The 20,457-nt window shown below is 40.2% G+C and overlaps 1 protein-coding gene across 4 annotated transcripts in view; it reads left to right on the top strand.

The window, feature by feature from the left end:
- mtss1 (MTSS I-BAR domain containing 1) overlaps positions 1–20,457 on the top strand; it is a 63,417-nt gene that overhangs the window by 15,229 nt on the left and 27,731 nt on the right. For all 4 annotated transcript variants that reach the window (XM_044210032.1, XM_044210040.1, XM_044210047.1 and 1 more), the window contains exons 2-4: positions 3,254–3,315; positions 6,094–6,167; positions 19,103–19,187. In XM_044210032.1, the coding sequence (XP_044065967.1) occupies positions 3,254–3,315; positions 6,094–6,167; positions 19,103–19,187 (221 nt within the window). The remainder of the gene's footprint in view (positions 1–3,253; positions 3,316–6,093; positions 6,168–19,102; positions 19,188–20,457) is intronic.

Genomic DNA, 20,457 nt, shown 5'->3' with positions numbered 1-20,457 from the left:
TCTGTTTGGTATGTACCTTGGTTTTGGGGTCATGGTTTGGAATGTTTTCCATACAGGGAATACAAAAGAAGTGCGGAGGAAAAGATCTTTATCATATATTTTTAACAGTGTCAACATTAAATTGTGGCTCATTGGCCATTATTCTTGCTATAGAAAGCAAGGCACTCAAACATCTGCATATGGTAAAATAATAGAATAAAACAAGCTGTCAATATGCCAGTAATGCTCTTTGTCGATTGTCACTTTAACTCTGGGAAATCATAACACTCCCAAATGCTGGATCTTTAGGACATTGCGGGCTCTACCACCTCTGGTTGGTTTTGCTAAACCGACAACACCTGACCCGCTTGCACTTTTGAATTTATATTGTGCACAACATAATATGTAAATCTAAGTGTATTAGGCAAATTTGATAGTAATTGTTTGATTACAGGTTGCACTGAACCGAAGAAAGACTTGTACTGAACCGAACGTCCTGTACCGGATGGTTCTGGGCAAACACATGTACCATTACACCTTGTGAACATATAAAGAATAGGTCAAAACTCCAGCAATACTTGTAGTATACAGAGCAACTTTATTGTCACGTTTTGGGTTGTGGCCTTTAAAGTTGTTCTATATACTACAAGTGCTGCTGGTGTTTTGACCTCATCAGACTTTTTCCCCTTCTCCATACACCTTGGAAGTGGGTGAAGTTGCCTGAAATCCCTACGCTGCTTCTAACATATGAAGAATAAGCAGACAGAAATGTACATAAATGTAATAAGATGCCAGTTGGAGAGCACAAGAGGTAGAAGAGATTTGATTCCATACAAGTCCAGGCAGATTTATACATGAGTCAGTTTTCCACGCATGGATTTTCTGAAAGATTAATACGGCTAAAAACCCCTAGCATGAGATGAGGTTTTGGAAGGATTACAATGCCTTCCATTCAAAACACCCTATATTATCATATCTAGAAATTACTTACTGCCTGAAATTTACCATCAATCGCTCAATATCAGCAATTCAATAACCACTAATGATTTCAGCTCCAAAAACATTCCTGTCCTTGCTGTAAAATGGCTTCTAAATTCATCTTACCCTAAATGTGCTTCATCTTAAGTATTACTTGTGAGCTCATGTTCTTTTTGTCTCTAAATCCCAGTATAGATTTTGCTCCAGCCTCAACCTATTTTGTTCCCTGCAGGGATCAATAACGTTTTTGAAGTGCAATCCATTTCTATTCATTTCCTTCCTTTTCCATTTATCCCAGGTTCACTTTTAGTTGTTAACCAAAGGCATTCAGCCGGTCACCTGCAGTAGTTCATCATGCAGTCCCTGCAGCTAGTAAACCTGTCAGCCCTATGCCGTGTGCATGCCTGGCCAGTTGGGAAGCTGGGGCCGGCTAACAGCTTTAGCGGTGTGGAGCTAAGAGGCTAATGGTGTGGTGTTAGGGGTTAAATCGGTATTATCCCCTCTCTGGTGGACCAGCAGATACAGAGGACAGACAGGGTGACTGGGTTTGGGAAAATAAAGAGAGAGAAAGTGAGATTCAGCCCTCTGTTCCAACAGGGCTTCCCTGCATTTTTAATTGAATAACCAGAACACCGCACCAGCAGCTGTTGGTCACAGATGAAACCCAAGGTCAGAGCCTGCAGCACGAACCAGCCTTAGATTACACAATCATCCAGCTGCTGTTACAAAATGCAGACATAGAAACAGTTTTTACCCCCTACAGGAAGTGTTTAACACCAGGAAGACATTTTAATCTCTGCAGAAGATTTTTTTTTTTGTTACTAGTTAATAAAAGAATCCAGATATTCTTTATTATTTCTTTATATTTATTTCTTTATCTATTTCCATTAAACTGTTACACAAGTTTTAGACAAATTACTGACATTTCTGCAAAGTAAAAAGTGAATCGTGTGTGTCTCAATCAACTGCCTTTTCGGATGTGCTGAGATTTAGAGCTTAAAGGATTAGTCGATTAATTTTGTTAGTCAATTGACATAAAATTAATGTTAATTAACTATTTTGATAATCATTTGTCATTTTTCGAGCAAAACTGCAGAATATTACCAGCATCTCAATTTTGATGATTCGCAGCTTTTTAAAAATGTTGGCTTTTTGAATTCCTGGCATTTCCGCGTTTTTTTTTTTAAATGTCCAAATTGAAAATGTTCACGAAAAAGTTGCATGAAACAAGTGAAATTCATGCCACTGCGGGGTTTGAACAGGATTCGTGGCTCAGTGGTGGTAAAACTGAACATTGAGATGAGCTCAGGGAAAGAGCTTTCATGGAGAATCAATCACAGCAGCATTGGTTTGCTTATATTCGCCTCTGCTTCCTTCTGTTTGTTTCTATATGTTTATGGTCGGCCTGAGAGCCCCAGCCTCTGTCCTCATGTGAAACCAAGAGAAGCCAAAAATAACACAGCTGTTGATTGGTTTTATGCTGTTATGCTCTGAGTAACTCAGAATGAAAACTGTGAAAGGAAACTTACATTAATAAAGAACGCAAAGGTCACAGATAAAGCTGAAACTATTAGTCGATCATTCGACAGAAAACTAGTTGACAACAATTTCTGTGTTGATCAGCTGTGTTCCAGTAATGCTGACCTTTGACCCCCGAGGCTAATCTTTTCTGAACTGATTTCTCAGCACCACCTGACTTAACAACACTCTGTATATTAAACTGAATATAATGCTAGACTACGTCTTTCCGTCTCGGTCCTTGATTCTGTTTCATCGAAAATCTTCATTTGTTTCTTTTTCTTTTCTTTTCTTTTCATTCTACCTATCTGTCTCTTTTCTTTTTGTCCTGATCTTTTTTTTGCTCTTGCTCTTTGCGTATTTCATACCCCCATGCTCTTTTTGCCATTCAGATTTTCATTTAGATCCAATCTCTAACTCATTTCACTTCAGTCCATTAATCCTCACTGGCTTGTACGCTTATACTGCAGCCGTAATGCTCTGTCAAAGCACCCATGTGATATTCTTTATAATTCTCATTTCTGTTTGGTTTTGTTAGCAGTTTTAGTTTTGTTGTATCCACACATTCCAGTTCTGTGCAGAGGAATACCTGACAGGTTTAATACTTTAATAATAGCTCTATCTCCCTCTTTAAGGTCATAAGCTCTTTAGCATTATTGGTAGGAAATACATATTTTTTTAAAGCTTTGGGTTTAATATCTGAATCCTGTTGTGGTCAGACTTGTGTGATGCCGTCATTAATCATTAATGTCATTGATATTCTCTGTGTTTGCTGCAGGCCAGTTATCCTACATGGGAGGACTTTGTAACCAAAGGAGCCAAGCTACAGTCACAGCTCAGGTAAAACACACACACACACACGTGCATACACATTTAAACTCAATGGGTAATAATTTTTTCTGTAACTGACCCCACTGGCCAGCAGGTCACACAACTACTGGCTACGAGGGCTGTACCCGAATGAGAATATTCACCTCAATATTCAACATTATAAATGATGCACTTTCACCTGTAGAGCAGCCGCCCCAGACTAAACTCCTATAATTATCCACATGTCAAATCTTTTACCTGCAAGACTCCTGTTGTAGCGCCTTTGGTCATCATCAGTGATATGAAAACATCAGATTTGCACCAAGTCAAAGAAATAAAAAGTATCCATCTTGCTCATAGTTCAGTAATAAAATCCTAACGCACTGCAGAGCGTTTGACAGCTCTGTCAGTCAAAGTGTTGATCACCCTGGAAGGCAGCAGAAGAAGTACCAGAGTACCATCGCTTTATGGCACTGTGGGAAACACCGTCTTTGACTTCTTTATTTATTCGTCAGTCAGATTTAGCCTGACCTAAATCTCAGTTTGTAAATTTTATCCTGTATATAAGTTAAATTTAATGTTAAAATAAAATTACTGAAAAATGGTGAGAAGTTTGTCTTTGGTACCAAAACTCATGTTATTGCCAACTTTATCAAAACATTTAAAACAATAACAGATCACAGTTCTTGTGTCTTGTGGCTTTCTGCTGGCCCCTGGCCAGTGGATGACTTATTGCTGAACCCTGCAAAATGTCCCTGCCAAACATATTCAGGTTATTGTTATTTACCGAACTTTACATTGAAGGTGCATGTGTTCTGACTCTGACACACACATACACACAAACACACACACACACACACAGACACACATCACACACAGTGACCCAGTAGTTGGCTCAGTATAATAACTGTGTAATGGCTGTCTTTCCCAGTAGGCCAGTTTACTTTAATAAGCATCACTCTGCCTGCTGCAGCCAGTCATAGTCCATTAGCCCTGCCACTCAGCTACACACACACACACACACACACACACACACACACACAGATGCAGGCACAAATAGGACATCCACGCTCTTCAAAACGCTCTGTTTAATACTTCTCAAAAGATCTGCTGTGGATAAATTGCACACAAGTTTAACTAGTTAAATTGTGTGCTTATAGGCAGTTAAATTCAGTGAACATTACCAGGATTATTAAGCGGGATTGTCTAGACTTTAGTCCATATCTCCCAGCCTTATTGAACCCAGATCTTCACCAGAGAACATTACATTGTTTAACAAAGTCTTAACAGATTTTGTGCAGGAAATGTTTAATTAGTTTATTGTCAAAGAGCTGCTGTGGCTTAGACTAGAGCATGACTTCACATGATTCACATGAGTTAACCTGTAGACAAATCTAAAGGCTCCAGGCAGAAACACATCTGACGCAGTAGTTCTGGTTTAAATTACATAATTATGGCTTAAAGGATGGACTGGAGTCCTCAATGCAGAGGGCTGCAGTGGGGTTGAGATCCTGCAGGACCCAACACAAATGTTGTGGGTGTGATCTTTATCGTTGTCATGGGATGAAATCATACATATGAAAACATGAGTGACTCTTTTTTAAACTATCCATGTAATTGCATTATGTTCCAGTAAACACTAGACCAAAGTTTCAGTTACGTTCTTTGGACTGTAGTTGTGCTTAGAGACAGACCCTATTTGTTTTCGATTGACAGAGACCTTTTGATGAAAGGTTTCATTTTGAAATAAAATATATGGATAGAATGAAATAAAAATGACCTGTTATGGTGAAAAAAAGCAGGATGATATAACATTTAAAAATGAATTAGAAGTGTTGCTGGTGCAGTCTGGTGCGGGATTTTGAAAAACAGCCCCACGCTGACCTGCAGTTCAGTACCTGAACTTTGAATCAGTGTGTACCAGCTGAACAAAGACAAACCAGAGCTTCTGTCAGACTCCGGTGGGGTTTCTAGTGTCTTGTTGAGGAATGTGGGACCATGAGTTTTCCCGCAGCGCCACCAGAGTGTTCAGGCAGCCGTGGGTCATGGGACGGCAGATCAAACATGTATCACACATGAAGCCGCAGTAGTGTGTTTTTAATTTTATGTTTGTGGTACCAGGACTTTGTGTTCGTTTTAACCCAGATGTTACAAGTGTTTTAGTGTCCTGTGCCTTATCGCTCTCATTGGTAGGGCTGTTGCTACTGTTGGCTCACATCAAGTTATGTTCTTTTGATTATTTGTTATTTAGATTATTTCAGTCAAATCTAGAAATTGTTTCTCTTTAGTTCACACTGTGCAAACGTTGACTTTCAGAAGATGATGCATACGGTGTGTGAGTGTGTGTCTGCCTGATCTCTGTGGAAATTCTCTTTCTTATAACACACACACACACACACACACACACACACACACACACACACACACACACACACACACACACACACACACACACACACACACACACACACACACACACACACAGACAGACAATAGGTCCATTGATGATGATAATGGGTGTGTGTCAGAAGGTCTCCAGTTGCACTTCTAATGCTGGCCTTTGAAGGCGACTGGCCTCTCATGTGGCTCCACCAACCCTGCTTCCAAAATGCTTTTTTTAAATGATGTGTCTTCTGCAGCAGACTGCAGTTCTAAAGAGTGTTTTGTGTGTTATTTCACTTGATTCACCTGGTGAGCTGTTTTGTACAAATCCAGATTAAATCAGTGGGGTCATGGGTCACTCAGAATACTTCTTTATGTGTATTTCATGGATTCAGTTAATTTATGTGGTATTTGTCTTTGATTCAGGACGACCATCGTGGTGACCGGAGCCTTCCTGGATGCTTTTCAGAAGGTGGCAGACATGGCGACTGGGACCAGAGGTAAACACACACCCACCCACACACACACACAAACAAACACAGGGACACACAGTGCGATACAGACACATACAGATGGATTTTGTTCTCAGCTGTTGGCCAGACACACCAAGAGGAAAATCATCCTGAGATCAGCTTTGTTTGTGTGTATATTCGTGTGTTTGTGTGACATCATGTAAGTGAACTAAGGGAAATGTTTTCCCTCCTGAACTGTGTCTCTTCCTTCCTCCTTACAGTGTGATCTTTCACTTTGTCTCTCTTTTTATTATAAATAGTGAGATCACGAGGGAACTAATTAGCTCCATTAACTCTCTGTTGACCAGTGTGTGTGTGTGTGTGTGTGTGTGTGTGTGTGTGTGTGTGTGTGTGTGTGTGTGTGTGTGATATAAAACAATTTAGAAACCATTAAGGATTGTGCTATTGGAGGATGAAATGGGCCAGGAAAATTGCCCAGCCAATTTTCAGTACATCTCTCTTTTTATTTTCTTTCCTTGCCTGTTTTTTGTGCTTTCATGCTAAGGTACTTTGGCTGTTTTTGGGTCATTTTTCGCTGTAATGTTTTTTTTTTCTTTTGGTCTTCTCTCTCTCTCTCTCTCTCTCTCTCTCTCTCTCTCTCTCTCTCTCTCTCTCTCTCTCTCTGAAGTGACACAGTGAGACCTCATGTGCAGCTGCCTTGTTTTACCCTGGATTAGGTTACACACATTCACACATACACACTTCATAGTGCAGGGGGGTCTTAGTTCATAAATGCTGAAGAAGTACTCCAACATTGTGGGAAATACTGTTGTTTGCTTTTGTTTTCAAAATTGGATACAGCAGTCAGTTTCACCATATCAGTTTGTCAAGTATATGGCCATTACAAACATTATGCCCATATGTGGTAGTTCAACATGTAATCACAAAACTATGGACATTAAAAGAGTACCCCACTAATTTAGCATTGCACTCCTATAATATTGTCAGCCTCATGATGGACATTGGAAAAAAAAAGGATCAAAATTGTTGCATCAGAACCAGAGATATCGTCTTTTTTATTCAATGCATTCTTTTTCCTTGTCAACCTGGCACCTACATTACCCACAATGCAACTCAACCACCGACAGTTGAGTCTGTGATTTCAGGGTGTTATGCTAGCAGCTAATGTAGCCTGAAGCCTCTAGCCTCAAGCAGGTTTGAGGAGCGGGCAACAGAGGTCTGGTAAGACCTCTTTCCAAATCACCCCCCAGATTTGTTTCATTTTCTAACGTGTAGTCTTCAGCTCCAACCAACACTGACTCAAGTGACATCACTTGTGGCCGTTTATCAGATTTTGCACAGCTCCCTCTGAGACACAAAAAATCTTATGCATCTTTTTTCACATATGAAGTAGTACTCCCCAACACCCGTGAACATACTTGTGTAATGTGTAAAATTGGTTGACTTCTCCTTTAATATGTTATCTGCTATAACACTCCGCTCTTCTGGGAAGGCCTTCCACAAGATGTTGGAACCTGGATACAGGGATTTGCTCCCATTCAGCCACAAGAGCATTAGTGAGGTTCAACACTGATGTTGGGCAATAAGGCCTGGCTCACAGTCAGCGTTTCAGTTCATCCCAAAGGTGTTGGATGGGATTGAGGTCAGAGTTCTGTGCTGGCCAGTCAAGTTCTTTCACACCAAACTGGGAAAACCATTTCTTTATGGACCTGGCATTGTCATGTTGTAACAGGAAAGGGCCTTCCCCAAACTGCCACAAAGTGCAAGCACACTATTGTCTAAAATAACACTGCATGTAGGCCTGTCGCAATAATTATGTTATTGACTCATTGTATGATATATGGACATGAGCTTGATCGTTTTTGCTGACCTCGATATTGCCTGTTGTGTTTACATGAGTGTTTGTTTACATAAGAATTTCACCAACATTTTAGCCAAGATGATGCCAGAATAAATAGCAGGGTTTTACCATTATACGACTTGGGGCGCAGTGCTTAAGTGTTTTTTCACAGCGCCTAAGCCGAATTAACAGAAAAAACTATGCTGAGACATTTCTGGTCGCGCTTCTGTCCTCTCATCGTCTGCTCTCTGTTTGAACAGACACACACACACACACACAGTGTTACCAACTTGGTGACTTTCTCGCTAGATTTAGCAACTTTTCAGATCCTCTTAGCGACTTTATTTCTAAAAAGCGACTAGCGACAAAATTTGCCACAGTGAGTAGGTGCGGCAAGCGGGGCGGCACGTTTGAGCTTCTCTCTAACTCTTCCTCTCTGGATCTCTGGATTAAAGTGTTCCTATAGCTTGTAAATATTTAAATAGTTCAGTTAATCTTCTCCCTCCCTTTGTAGATATTTAAAAACTTTTTCACTTTAAATATACAACGTCCCTGTAGTGAGTTTGTGATTATTTGGCTAAAGATTTCGCTATCTCTCCCTTGCTGTAACTGACACAACCCCTATGCAAATGAATGCGATAGAATGCCATGCAGATGCCCTTAAAATGACAATAATATCATATAATATATAGTCCAACAAAGGTAGTTATCATAACAGGCGTAACTCTATTCTTTAGCATGAAGATTCTCCTTCATTTGAACTCAAGGCTATATTTATGTACTGGGGTTTTTCATGTTTACTCTGGTGTCTTTTTCTTTGCCAAATTTAATAAACTGACGTGGAACATTTTTATTAAAGGCCCACTTCAAACATTAACAGAACATCTTCTCTCCTGTGAATACAGTATTGATGCAGACTACAGGCTGTAGATAAATACACGGAGGACGTAGACAGGGACTATTTAGAGCTTCAGTGCCCGTGTGTTGGGGACTTTGTTAAGATAGTCAGCTGCTGGCATCATTATGTAACACAGAAGTCAGTTGGTATTTAAAGGAAATCCAGTAACATGTGCGTGTGTGGGAGGTGATTCATGGCCGCTCCCTTTTACGGAAGCCTCTGCAGACCTGCTCTGTCATGTCTTAGTGTTCATGTTTGTTCATCAAAAAAGAGGCAACACACATTAAGATGTAAAATGTAAATAGGGCAAATTTAGCTGTTTTTGTGGCTGTGCAAGTCAACAGCTCAACGAACAGAAAACACAACCACTAGTTGCACAGACAGAGCAGACTGCAGATAAATAACAGTACAGTCCTTTAAATACAGAGGTTAATGTGAAATAAGCAGCTTCAGGCAGCTTCAGATCACATTGTGCAACACATGACATCACCTGAAGCATAAATAAAGCCTGAACATCTCAGTATCATAAGGTATCATCATGCATCTCACATCACAGGACGTACAGTGTAGTTCAACACCAGGAGGAGAAATTTTCAACAATGTACAGCCACACACACCGCAGTCAGCACTCGCAGCATGTGTTTATCTCTCTGTTAAACTTGCACGGACAGTGTCTCATACCTATATAATATGTACTTTCTGCTAAATCTACAAAACCCAGTGGAAGTCATTGTCACGAAAAGTTTCATGGCTATTTAACGCTCAAAGTCTGCTGCAGCCAATATCTCCTTTACTGTCAAAGTGTCTCGCAAGCAAGGCACTGTAACCCCCCACTTGCCCGCTGTGCATATTGCTCCCAATATGTGTGTGTATGTGAGGAGAATTTAATGTAATAAAAAAAAAAAAGGTGCAGCTCCTCTTTACACCCCTTTCTCCTTTGTGCCACGTTGCTCGAAAACCAACTGTCAAATAATAATTTTGTGGGTCGGCAGAAAATTGATCAACGGCCTTCAGAATGAAATCTGTTGAGGATATTTCTAAATCACCACCATCACAAGTGACATTCAATAAAGGTCACAGATAACACAGCTGTTGATGTAAGCGTTAGCTGCTGCGGAGATTCAAATAGTGCTGAAACTGTTGGTTAATTTTCTGTCAGCTAATTGATTAATTGACTAACATATTGATTTAAACATTTAAGTCATTTATCAAGCAAAAATGGTTGATAAATGACTTATCTAATCTCTGGTTCCAGCTTCTCAAATGTGTGATTTGCTGCTTTTCTTTGTTTTATATCAATGCATATTGAATATATTTCAGTCTTGTTCTGTTGGTTGGACAAAACAAGAAATTTGAAGACGTGAACTTGGGTTCTGGGAAATTGTGCTGGGTATTTTTAATCTAGTGCCGATGTGGGATTACAACAGAGTATTAGAGTTATGTATGGGCCTACAACTGAGATCCAAAGCCAGCCCGTACTCGGGTATTTAAGACCTGACATGATTGAGCCTGACTGGTACTGCCAAACTTGACACCTGAGACCTGAGGCTATATTTTTGTTTTATTTCATCCATTATTGACATTTAGCTCACCATGTGAATGAAGTGGAAAGGGTGTCCCTCTCTGTCTTCCCACTGGGCATTGTATATTTCCTTGCAAGTCAGATCAGGTAGAAAAACTCCACAGAGTCGACAACAACGCGACACCTTGCCTGATCCGCGTCTTGAGCACTTGTGTCTTGTTTAAACGACTTGACTCTGGGATATCATGGGTCATCCCATTGGGTATAAAAAGCTCCCACACAGTTCAGCCTGTGTTGAAAGACAAGTGTTAAACAGGAGTTCTTTGGTAGAAATCCGGTATGATTCTTTTGGTTCAGCCCCATTTGGTCCTTGTCTGGTTTAACCCTGCTTGGCCCTGCAGCGGACACAAGACTGTTGCCATCTGTTAGCAGTTAGCTCAGTGTCAAGCTAATACAGCCGTCACTCGCTGCATGTTGACCAAGCACATTCCACTGTTCTGTGTGTGTGTGTGTGTGTGTGTGTGTGCGTGTGCGTGAGCACCTGTGTAGAGTGTTTTGACAGCTGTCTCCTCCTCTATGGAAGGATAAATGATTTTAGAGCGTACAAAACTAATTCTGAGCGCTACTCAGCCATGGATTTACAAAGAGAACTGGAGACAGCATCGGAGGTGGGGCTCCGTCCATTCCTATGAAAGCTGCTCAGTGACACATGAAGTCAAAAAAGTTCGACTTCACGGTATAAAATTACCTGGCCCCGCAGGCGCAAGCGCACTTGAGTTTCAATTAACCCCGCCTCCTTTGGCCGGCTCGAGCCGGCTAACTTTTTTTTTTTTAGCCCTGCAATCTACCTTCCCTCCAGGACATGTACGCCTCCAGGACTCTGATGCGTGCAGGAAAGATTGTGGCTGACCCCTCCCACCCTGGACACAAACTGCTTCAGACACTCCCCTCCGGCAGGAGGCTGAGGTCCATCTGGACCAAAACCTCACTCCACAAAAACAGTTTCTTTCCGTCTGCCTCATCAACAAGACCCAGGACCCCCATTGACACTGACTCATTATACACCCCCCCACACACACACACACTGTAATTTAAATAACAAATCGTCATATCGTACACATTCTTTATTATTTATTTTTGTTTTAATATTTTTTTATATCTTATTGTCAATTTTATAGTTACGATTCTTGACCTGCAGTAACTGCTTTATGTTTCTTTATACTTCTTTATATTTCTACTATGTTTATTGTCAGGCCTCAAAATACCAAAATCCTACAATTTCAGTTATTGTGGGCGTGTGGATCTGCACAGTAGATTGAAGTTCAGCTAAATTCTGGTGATCCCCCTATCATCACCTAGTTTATATACCGTTATGTTGGATTTGCTCCATGCCTATTCTGAAAAGCTATTATTCTGAATGTAGCCACATAATGTAGGCCAAACTAATTGTATTATTGTTTTATTTTTTGTTTTAGTTTGAACCATTTGTTTTTTTAAAATCCCAAACCGAGTCGGATCAGATCACAGTAAACCCAACCCCATATCAGATTCAGTTTGCGTTCAGGGGATTCGCATTGCCAAAAGTGAGCATGAGTAGCTTTGATGATTACGAGCGTGAGATTCTGTGCTCTCTCGCGCACAAATCTCATTCTGCTCTTAAACAATCCGTATCTGTGCGCTCTGCAAGTTTGACTTGCAGACTGAGTAGTGCTCGAATTTTCTTCAGCCTGTCAGCTGCTGAGAGAGAGAGAGAGAAAGAAACAGCTGACTTTAAGGGAGGCCACTAATTACCTCTATTCTAAAACTAACACACACACACACACACACGCACACACACCCTGTGGATATTATGAGGGGCTGAAAGAGAGACAAAAATTAAGTGTGTGTGTCTCAGTGTCAGTGTCAAAACCGGTCTGGTGAGTCTGTGTGTGGATTTTGTGGTCTGTTGTAATGCCCATGTCCTCATCTTTCTGTGATCATGGAGGTGGAAAATGCTGTGTGTTTGATGGATGTTTAGCAGGATAAACAGACAGCCTTGCTCAAAGGCATCTCAGTGGTACTTCACACCTGGTGTGGGAGTTTCTGTGTGGGAACCTGCCAGAACGTATTTTAGTGTCAGCTGACTTTAACTGTAGTTTATCAGTGTGTATGCCTTGTAGACACTGACAGTGTCCTCGTGATGTGTCAACGCAGGTAACATCAGTACTTGAACTCAGGTGCAACAACTGAATATCATTGAATAAAAATCACCTACAAGCAGCTAGCAACATAACGTGAAATTTAGATATATATAAAAGCCATTGGCACACCTTGTCACAACCAAAACTTTGCGTGCATAACGTCTGAGACAAAACTGTACTCTTGTGCTTTTTGTTTTGTTTTCTTATTGCACAACTGGTCAGAAATGGAGTCTGTGAACTCTAGCAGTGATGATGATATTTCGCTCTCCATGAGATGGATTTTTGCAGTTGGAGCAGAATATTTTTAGTTGTTTTACAGAGCCACTAAATCTTTGTTGTATATGAGCAAAAAGAGGTTTCTTTCCGGTCCCTGTAATCCACTTTTATCTGATGGCCCTTTTTGTTAAGGGTGCCTTCAGCCTGTGGTGATGACTGATTCACTAAATAACATGTGGATGACGAAGGTGGAGAAAAGATCTTAATCGCATAATGTCATTAAACAGACATGGATTTCCTTAGTCAGATGCTCGTTTCTGACAGCGAAATTTCAGAAGCAACAACACATCATGCAAAGTTACATTTTTGGTGTGTAAAAAGCAACAGAAACAGATTTTATATACCTCCTTGGTTTTGTGCAAATATCTTGCTTGTAAATTTGGACTTCATCTGGAAAGAAGTCTTTCAAAAGCTGGCACAACAGTCTGCAGTGACAATTTAGTTTGAGTGATACAATAATGCTTTATCTCTCATTGTTTATGTTCAATTTTTCCAAGTGCCAAACCTGTTGAGTCACTAAGCCATTGATTGCCTGATACAGATCAACAACTGATCGATCATAGTTTCCCTGAATAGAAGTTGTGAGGCGTCATTCTGTCTCTCTGCTTTTCATTGTCTGATGTAAGTTCTTTCTCGTGGCTGTGTGTTTGTGTGTTCGGTTTCACCAGATTGAATTTACATCCAATTAAATCACACGTGACTTCATTCTATTATACTCACTCCCTCCTCCTTTCCTTGTGTTGCATTTTTTTGGTTTCTTCTTCTAAATCTTGTCCTCTTTCTTTCTTCCTTTTACACAAATAGTTTTAACAATCAGACTTCTGTTTGCATGTTCACCCTTCAGAATAAAAGTACAAAAGTTGAACATGTAACAACATAGATTTATCATATTTTCGGCTTCTGCTTTTCTAGAACCTTGACTGTAATTGTACTGACTGAATGTATTTGTAACACTCAAAAACAGATAACCAATGTCTGTAAATAACTGCAGACATCATTGATAATGTTCAGGAGTGATGATGAGCTCAGTATCGGAGCTAAAACTTGGCATAAATCTTGTCACAATCAGCTGATTTTGAATGCCGGTTCCTCTTGTCTCTTCTCTGGTGATTCCACATGACTGGTTTCCCCGGCAACCAAGGAACAGCTGACGTCTTTGGCATCATGGGGCTTTCAAAGAACACACACACACACACACACACACACACACACACACACACACACACACACAGATCACAAGACGACCTACTGAGTGCTGACTACTTGTAATGGAGGTTTCCTACGGTCAGCTCTGTCCATGTGTTATGGATTGCAGAGGTGAGGAGACAGTTAGTTCCATCCCGACTGACTGACTGGTCAGTTTATCAATACCAGGATCAATATGAAGACCGGGTTGGGGGCTGTTATTGTTACTGATTGGAGTTGTTTTCATGGCGAACAGTCTAGTTCTGATGCAGGATGGGAGGGCTATCATAGTTTTAAGAGTAGTACCTGCACACAAATTCCGCTTTCTTAAAATTGAACGCACAAAGTTTCAGTCCAGGACTGGATGTTTGAATGTGACCATCAGTTAGACAAACTTCTTACCTCCTGTAAGAACTTCTTACCTCCTGTAAGAAGTTTGTCTAGAAGTTTGACACCAGAGTTCAGGACGTAGATTCAGAGTTCAGGAAGTAGATTCAGAGGAAAAGAAAACATCAGTCTTTGTGGAACAACCTGGAAGCAGAGAAATCGACAGGACACACACACACACACACACACACACACACACACACACACACACACACACACACACACACACACACACACACACACACACACAGACTTTTCTGAAAGGGGCACATTATGAGCTGTGAGGAGGAGAGTGAAGCTGGAAAATCTGGGTTTTGTAGGAGGGTGAACAGTTCTCTCTCTGTCTCTCTGGCGTTGTGTCTTTGGAAAATGGAGGGAAATTATTAATGACTGGAGCAGGTTTTTATTTTCCTCCTCTTCTTTTTCCACCTGGAAGAGTTTTTGACCTAATGTTAGTCAAATCATTCGCATTTCATATCATTAGCACGTCTTAAACAATAGTTTACATAGTCTACTTTACACACAAGAATAAGTATGGTAACAACATAGATCAAAGCCAATAAGAGAAACAAGTACTAAGTAAGAAAAAGTCACATTTGAAATAAATAAACCAGAAACTCTTTTCTCATAGTGAATTATATTTGAAGAATATTTTATATATTTGAATGTCTACTGCTGACGAGAATGTTTGTTAATGTTCCTTGTGACTGTTTTCTGCTTTATATTGAGTGTTGAACTTGATCAAACACAGTGAAACCAGTTTTTTTTTTTTTAATAAACTCTGTGGCCAAAAGTATGTAGACACACCTTAGTTCCAGTGAAGGGAAATCCTAATGCTACAGCATACAATGAAATTGTATTTGTAGCATTAGGATTTCCCTTTGACTGGAAGTTTAGCAAACATGGAGGGAAACAATGCAGGTTTAGCAAATGTTTTGTAAGGAAGGAAATGCAGTCAACAAGTGGGATTGGGACTCCAGGATACACATCTTTTGTTGAGAAACACTAAATGTTTGTGCTTGTTTGTTTAAGGCCCATAGTTTTGGAATGAGATGTTAACCAATCACATGTGGGTGTAATGTTCAGGTGTCCACATACTTTTGATTATATTATATGCACGACACTCGACACACCTAAAAAGCGTGCTTGATCAAATGTCACACTTCTCTTTGATTATGTAGTAATAAACTCAAACTGATCATTTATTTAGCTTAGCTCAGAGTAGTCAATCAACAGCACATAAAAATTAGAGCAAAACAAAATGTGAGAATCAAAAACAAACTCACTCCCACACTAATTCTGTCTGATCTTGTCAGGTTACATTTTTCTCTGAAGTCATCTCCAGTCGACTCTGAGCTCCATTAGACATGTCTGAACACAAACGCATCAAACGCCTACAGTGTTTAGCACCTGGCTACAACACACACACACACACACACACACACACACACACACACACACACACACACACACTCTGGCTCTGTCACACTGTTGTAATTCATGTGCTGCTAAATGAATATTTATGGCATTAAACAGTGCTTGGCAGTGTGCTGTGATACTGATTTTTATAATGCGGTCTTCAATGAAACTGATGTAAATATTTATTCAGTCATAGTGGAAGTTCACATTAAAGCAGTAATGAAGAACTTGTTGAGATAACCAAATGAGAACAGACTACATTTGAATGAAAGATGCAGCAGAACAGTATCAGTACAGTTTCAAATGAAAAACCCAAACTCCACCAGATATGTGTTATACCTTGGAAATTAAAGAAAAATGTTTTTCCTTCTGTCGATGTAGCCATATTGTACAATGTTATCCTACCTGATAGAAATGATGAAAATAAGACCGAAGTTGGAATAAAACGGAGGTTAGGGCAGGGAATAATTTGAAATATTTTGATACTAGTGGCTATACGATATCAAAACAACACTTTTTTCGATACTTTAATTTGTGAGGAATATGAATCTGATCTGACATTTGATGCAATATTTTTAGCTCTGGTTTGGTCTCCACCAACTCGTGAGAAAAATATCTGGCTCTTTAGCTGCTAGATGTTCCACGTTCTTCACCAGCTAGTCTCTAACTTTATTTGTCGTTTGGTGCTGGACATGTAGTGTGCAGTGGGTTTATCAGAGCTTGTTTGCTGCTTGCGGCTGCTGGAAACACTGAGATGGAACCATACAGTAAATTTTAAAGTAATACCAAAACAAGTCAAATGATTCTGCAAAGGAACTGCAGAGTTCGTGATGGATTTTCTGTGAGTTTGTCACTACTACAATGATCCATTGTCAATATAAAAATATTTATTAGAGCATCTTTAGGAAAGGTATCTTGATTTGATGTTTTGAATATCGCAGTGTTGCAATAACACAAAGATTTTACTATTAACTGAAATGTCATGTTAGTTAAAAGCAAAAAATGTGTACTGGCTTTTAAATCAGACAAGATTTAACACACACACACACACACTCTAAAACATTGCAAGACAGACTTTTGAAACTTCTACTTTAGCTGCATTAAGATAATGTCAGTGTCACAGCTATGGTTCAGCCGTTCTAGACTTAAGTGTTCTCTGAGCTCAGAGCTGCACAGGGAGGGAAAGGCAAATAAAACACACACACACCTCGCCACACCTTAACGTTTAACCCACACCTCATACCTCTGTGTGTGTGTGTACTCGCCTACTGCCACTTTTCTGCTCATGTTTGTGTATGTGTGTGGCCATTAATACATTTTTTGTTTCTGAGCAGTCATGGCAGAACGGAGGAGGAAAGGAAGTAGGATGAGAGGCCGGACAGGAGGAGAGAGGGAAGGATGGAGAGAGGCAGAAGGACAGATAGAGGACAATGAGGGAAAGAAGGATAAGAAACAGAGGAATGAGAGGGGGAACAGAGGATGTATAAAGGCTGATGGAGGCTAGATGAGTTTGTGGGAACGAAGGGATGGAGAGCTGCTACTGCTTGAACACATACAGGAGGAGGGAGGGATGAAAGGAGCGAGTGCTTCAAACGAGTGTCAAGTGTGTACAGTCAGCGCAAGTCCAGGTTTCACTCTGACTTCACTTCCTGTTAGTGCTGAAGCTGTTGGAGGAACACACACACCTGATCTTTCACTGGGATTGTTTTTTTATTTTACGTAACTCAGCGGTGACTCAGCGTTAAGCCTGTGTGAGTGTGTGTGTGTGAGAGAGAGAGAGAGAGAGAGAGAGAGAGAGAGACTGCCTGTTTCATCTGTGTGTAGCTCTGATTTAGATATTCAAATGATATGAAATGAGTCAGTGTGAACTCACACACTTCAGACTCTTCAGTGTAAATCTGCCATGTCACTTTGTTCCATCACAGATCGAGCTGAGTCATGTGGATAAAATCAAGTGTCACTGTATGAAAATCAAAATGACATATCCAGTCTAGGGCTCCAACTAACGATTGTGATCATTATTGGTTAATCTGCTAATTATTTTCTTGATTAATCGTTTTGTCTTTGACATGTGAAAAAATGCTCAACACAATTTCCCAGAGTCCTGTTCGTTTCTCTCATAGACACTAAAATGTTTTGATTATTGTGTTAGATTTACCAGGAAATGACACATTTTGTAATTTCTGAAATAATTTGAAATCCTGTAAAACATGTACTACAACAGCACTACATGATACGTGTCTGTGTGTGTGTGTGTGTGTGTGTGTGTGAAACCTAATATTGTTCCATCCAATTAACCAAGGCTGATTGTGAAAGTAGGTAGTCTCTTTCTTACATAATTCATAAAAAAAAAAAAAAATGACACACACGTTTGTTTCACTATCCCCATGGGGGACAGTCATTGACATAATGCTTTCCCTAGCCCCTAACCCTAACCCTAACCTAATTGTAACCTGAACCCTAAAACCAAGTCTTGACCCTCAAAAAGCTGTCTCTACCCATGGGGACCTCAATTTTTTGTCCCCACGGTGACACAAGTCCCCACGGGTTAGTGTGCATTCAGGTTAAAGTTCCCACTGGGATATAAGAACATGAAACACACACACACACTCCTATCGTTTCAACAGACATTACAAAACTTGTCATAAGATCTTAATCAGATTGATTTTCCTTAATGCCACTTTATGAAGCAATGATAGAGAGCGCACACACACACACACACACACACACACACACACACACACACACACACACACACACACACACTGCACTGCACTGCACTGCTACAGTTTACTGCTGTACATCAACTCTGTTAAACAGACGAATGCTTTTTGTAATTCAGCTTCTGTTACATGCTGGTTGTATTCTCATCAATTTAAGTGAATGAGAAGTTGCTTCAGGTTGGCTCTGTTTTGATACAACAGGTTATAATGTACAGTTGAAGTGAAAGCAGCAGAGTTCATGTTGTACAGCCAAAACACTGGCATAAGGTTGGGCGATATGCTTTTCCTTTAAACACTTGTTTGGACACAAATTAGTACCAAGGTTTTTTCATGGATTCTGTACATGCTTAGTCAATTTTTGTATTTACCCAGCCTCTTAATGAGGAATACATGTGCTAAAACCTATTATGTCATCAGGTGGCATTTTATTTTGTTGTATCAATGCTCCAAACTAGGCTTTATTTTGAAATGTTATCAGTTTCTTTTCAAAATGAAACTCATCATCTGATTGTTGTGATGTTTTGTTTTCCAGGTGCCACCAAAGACATCGGCTCAGCGCTAACCAGGATGTGTATGAGGCACCGCAGCATCGAGTCCAAACTCAAGCTGTTCACCACGTAAGACATGCACACACACACACACACACACACACACACACACACAGTAGTAGCATGTGCTATTTACTAAAGAGGGAGGACAGGTGAAGGTGTGAATGATGGTGTGATGGCACCTTTTATCTGACAGTGTGGGAACTAAACACTAATTACTGTCAACTGACATATGTTCGTACACATGACAGCTGTAAAGTGCGTGTGTATGTGTGTGCGTGTGTGTGAGTGAGAGCAGGAGTTGCTTGTTGTCCTGATTTCACTCGTCATTACTGTCACTGCTGGAACATCACAGCCGTTTCTCTGTTATTGCTGTCTGATGTCATTAAAGAAACTGTCACTCAGATGATTCACACACACGCACAACATACACACACAATGTATAGCTCTCAGGTTAAATAATATTGGGTCATTCAAGGATAATAAAGGTTTTTGTTACAGCCTTGTATTTTAAAAAAAAAAAAAAAAAAGAGACACAGTAGCACCACACAGAGACACAGTAGCACCACTCAGCCTTACATTAAAGCGGCAATAATCTATATTTTTATAATGACAATGTATCAAATGACAGTGTGAAAACAATGTAACTGTTAGTGATGAACTTACAGAGAATTATCAGCTGAATCTGGAGCTCCCCTCGGCTTTATGGAGCTTTATAGTGAGTTTTAGCTCATTGTTTATCTGTCCGGCTCACAACTTTACTGTTCTGGTTCACTCTCACCGATCTCATAGCATCATTTTCAGTAGCAGTAGGCACCTGTTTTCAGAGAAAAAGCTCTAAAAAACCCACTGTACATTATCTGCTCAGCACCAAACAGCAGACAGACCAGTTAAAGACTAGCTGATGAACATAGTGGAGCATTTAGCAGCTGAAGAGCCAGATATTTCCTGAGTTGGTGGAGACCAAAAACAGAGCTAAATGAAGAGAGAATGTAGGATTTACATTCATCAGGAGGACACACATCTTGCTCCGTAACTGCTGGATGTGTAAATGAGCAATTGTTTGCTAACAAGTTCACCATATCAACTTTAAAGGTGATATTGATGTTGTGTTAACAGCTTGTTGCCCACAAGTGGCCAAAAACAAAGCAGTTATTGCAGGTTCAAGTCTATGAGAGCACATATTTTTCAAGAAGTCCTCAGTTTAACCCGATTATCTACATCACCGATTTGGAAGGGAAAACCTAAGTGCACATTCGAGTTATAACCCGAACTGTGTGTTTATAAAGTGCTCTGCAGAGTAGCCCCTCTACTCCCTGCTTCAGCTTTGACCTCCTGT

Source organism: Siniperca chuatsi, linkage group LG2 (assembly GCF_020085105.1).
Source record: "Siniperca chuatsi isolate FFG_IHB_CAS linkage group LG2, ASM2008510v1, whole genome shotgun sequence".
NCBI lineage: Eukaryota > Metazoa > Chordata > Actinopteri > Centrarchiformes > Sinipercidae > Siniperca > Siniperca chuatsi.
The sequence above is the reverse complement of the archived record's forward strand: the minus strand, read 5'-3'. Positions and strand labels throughout refer to the sequence as shown.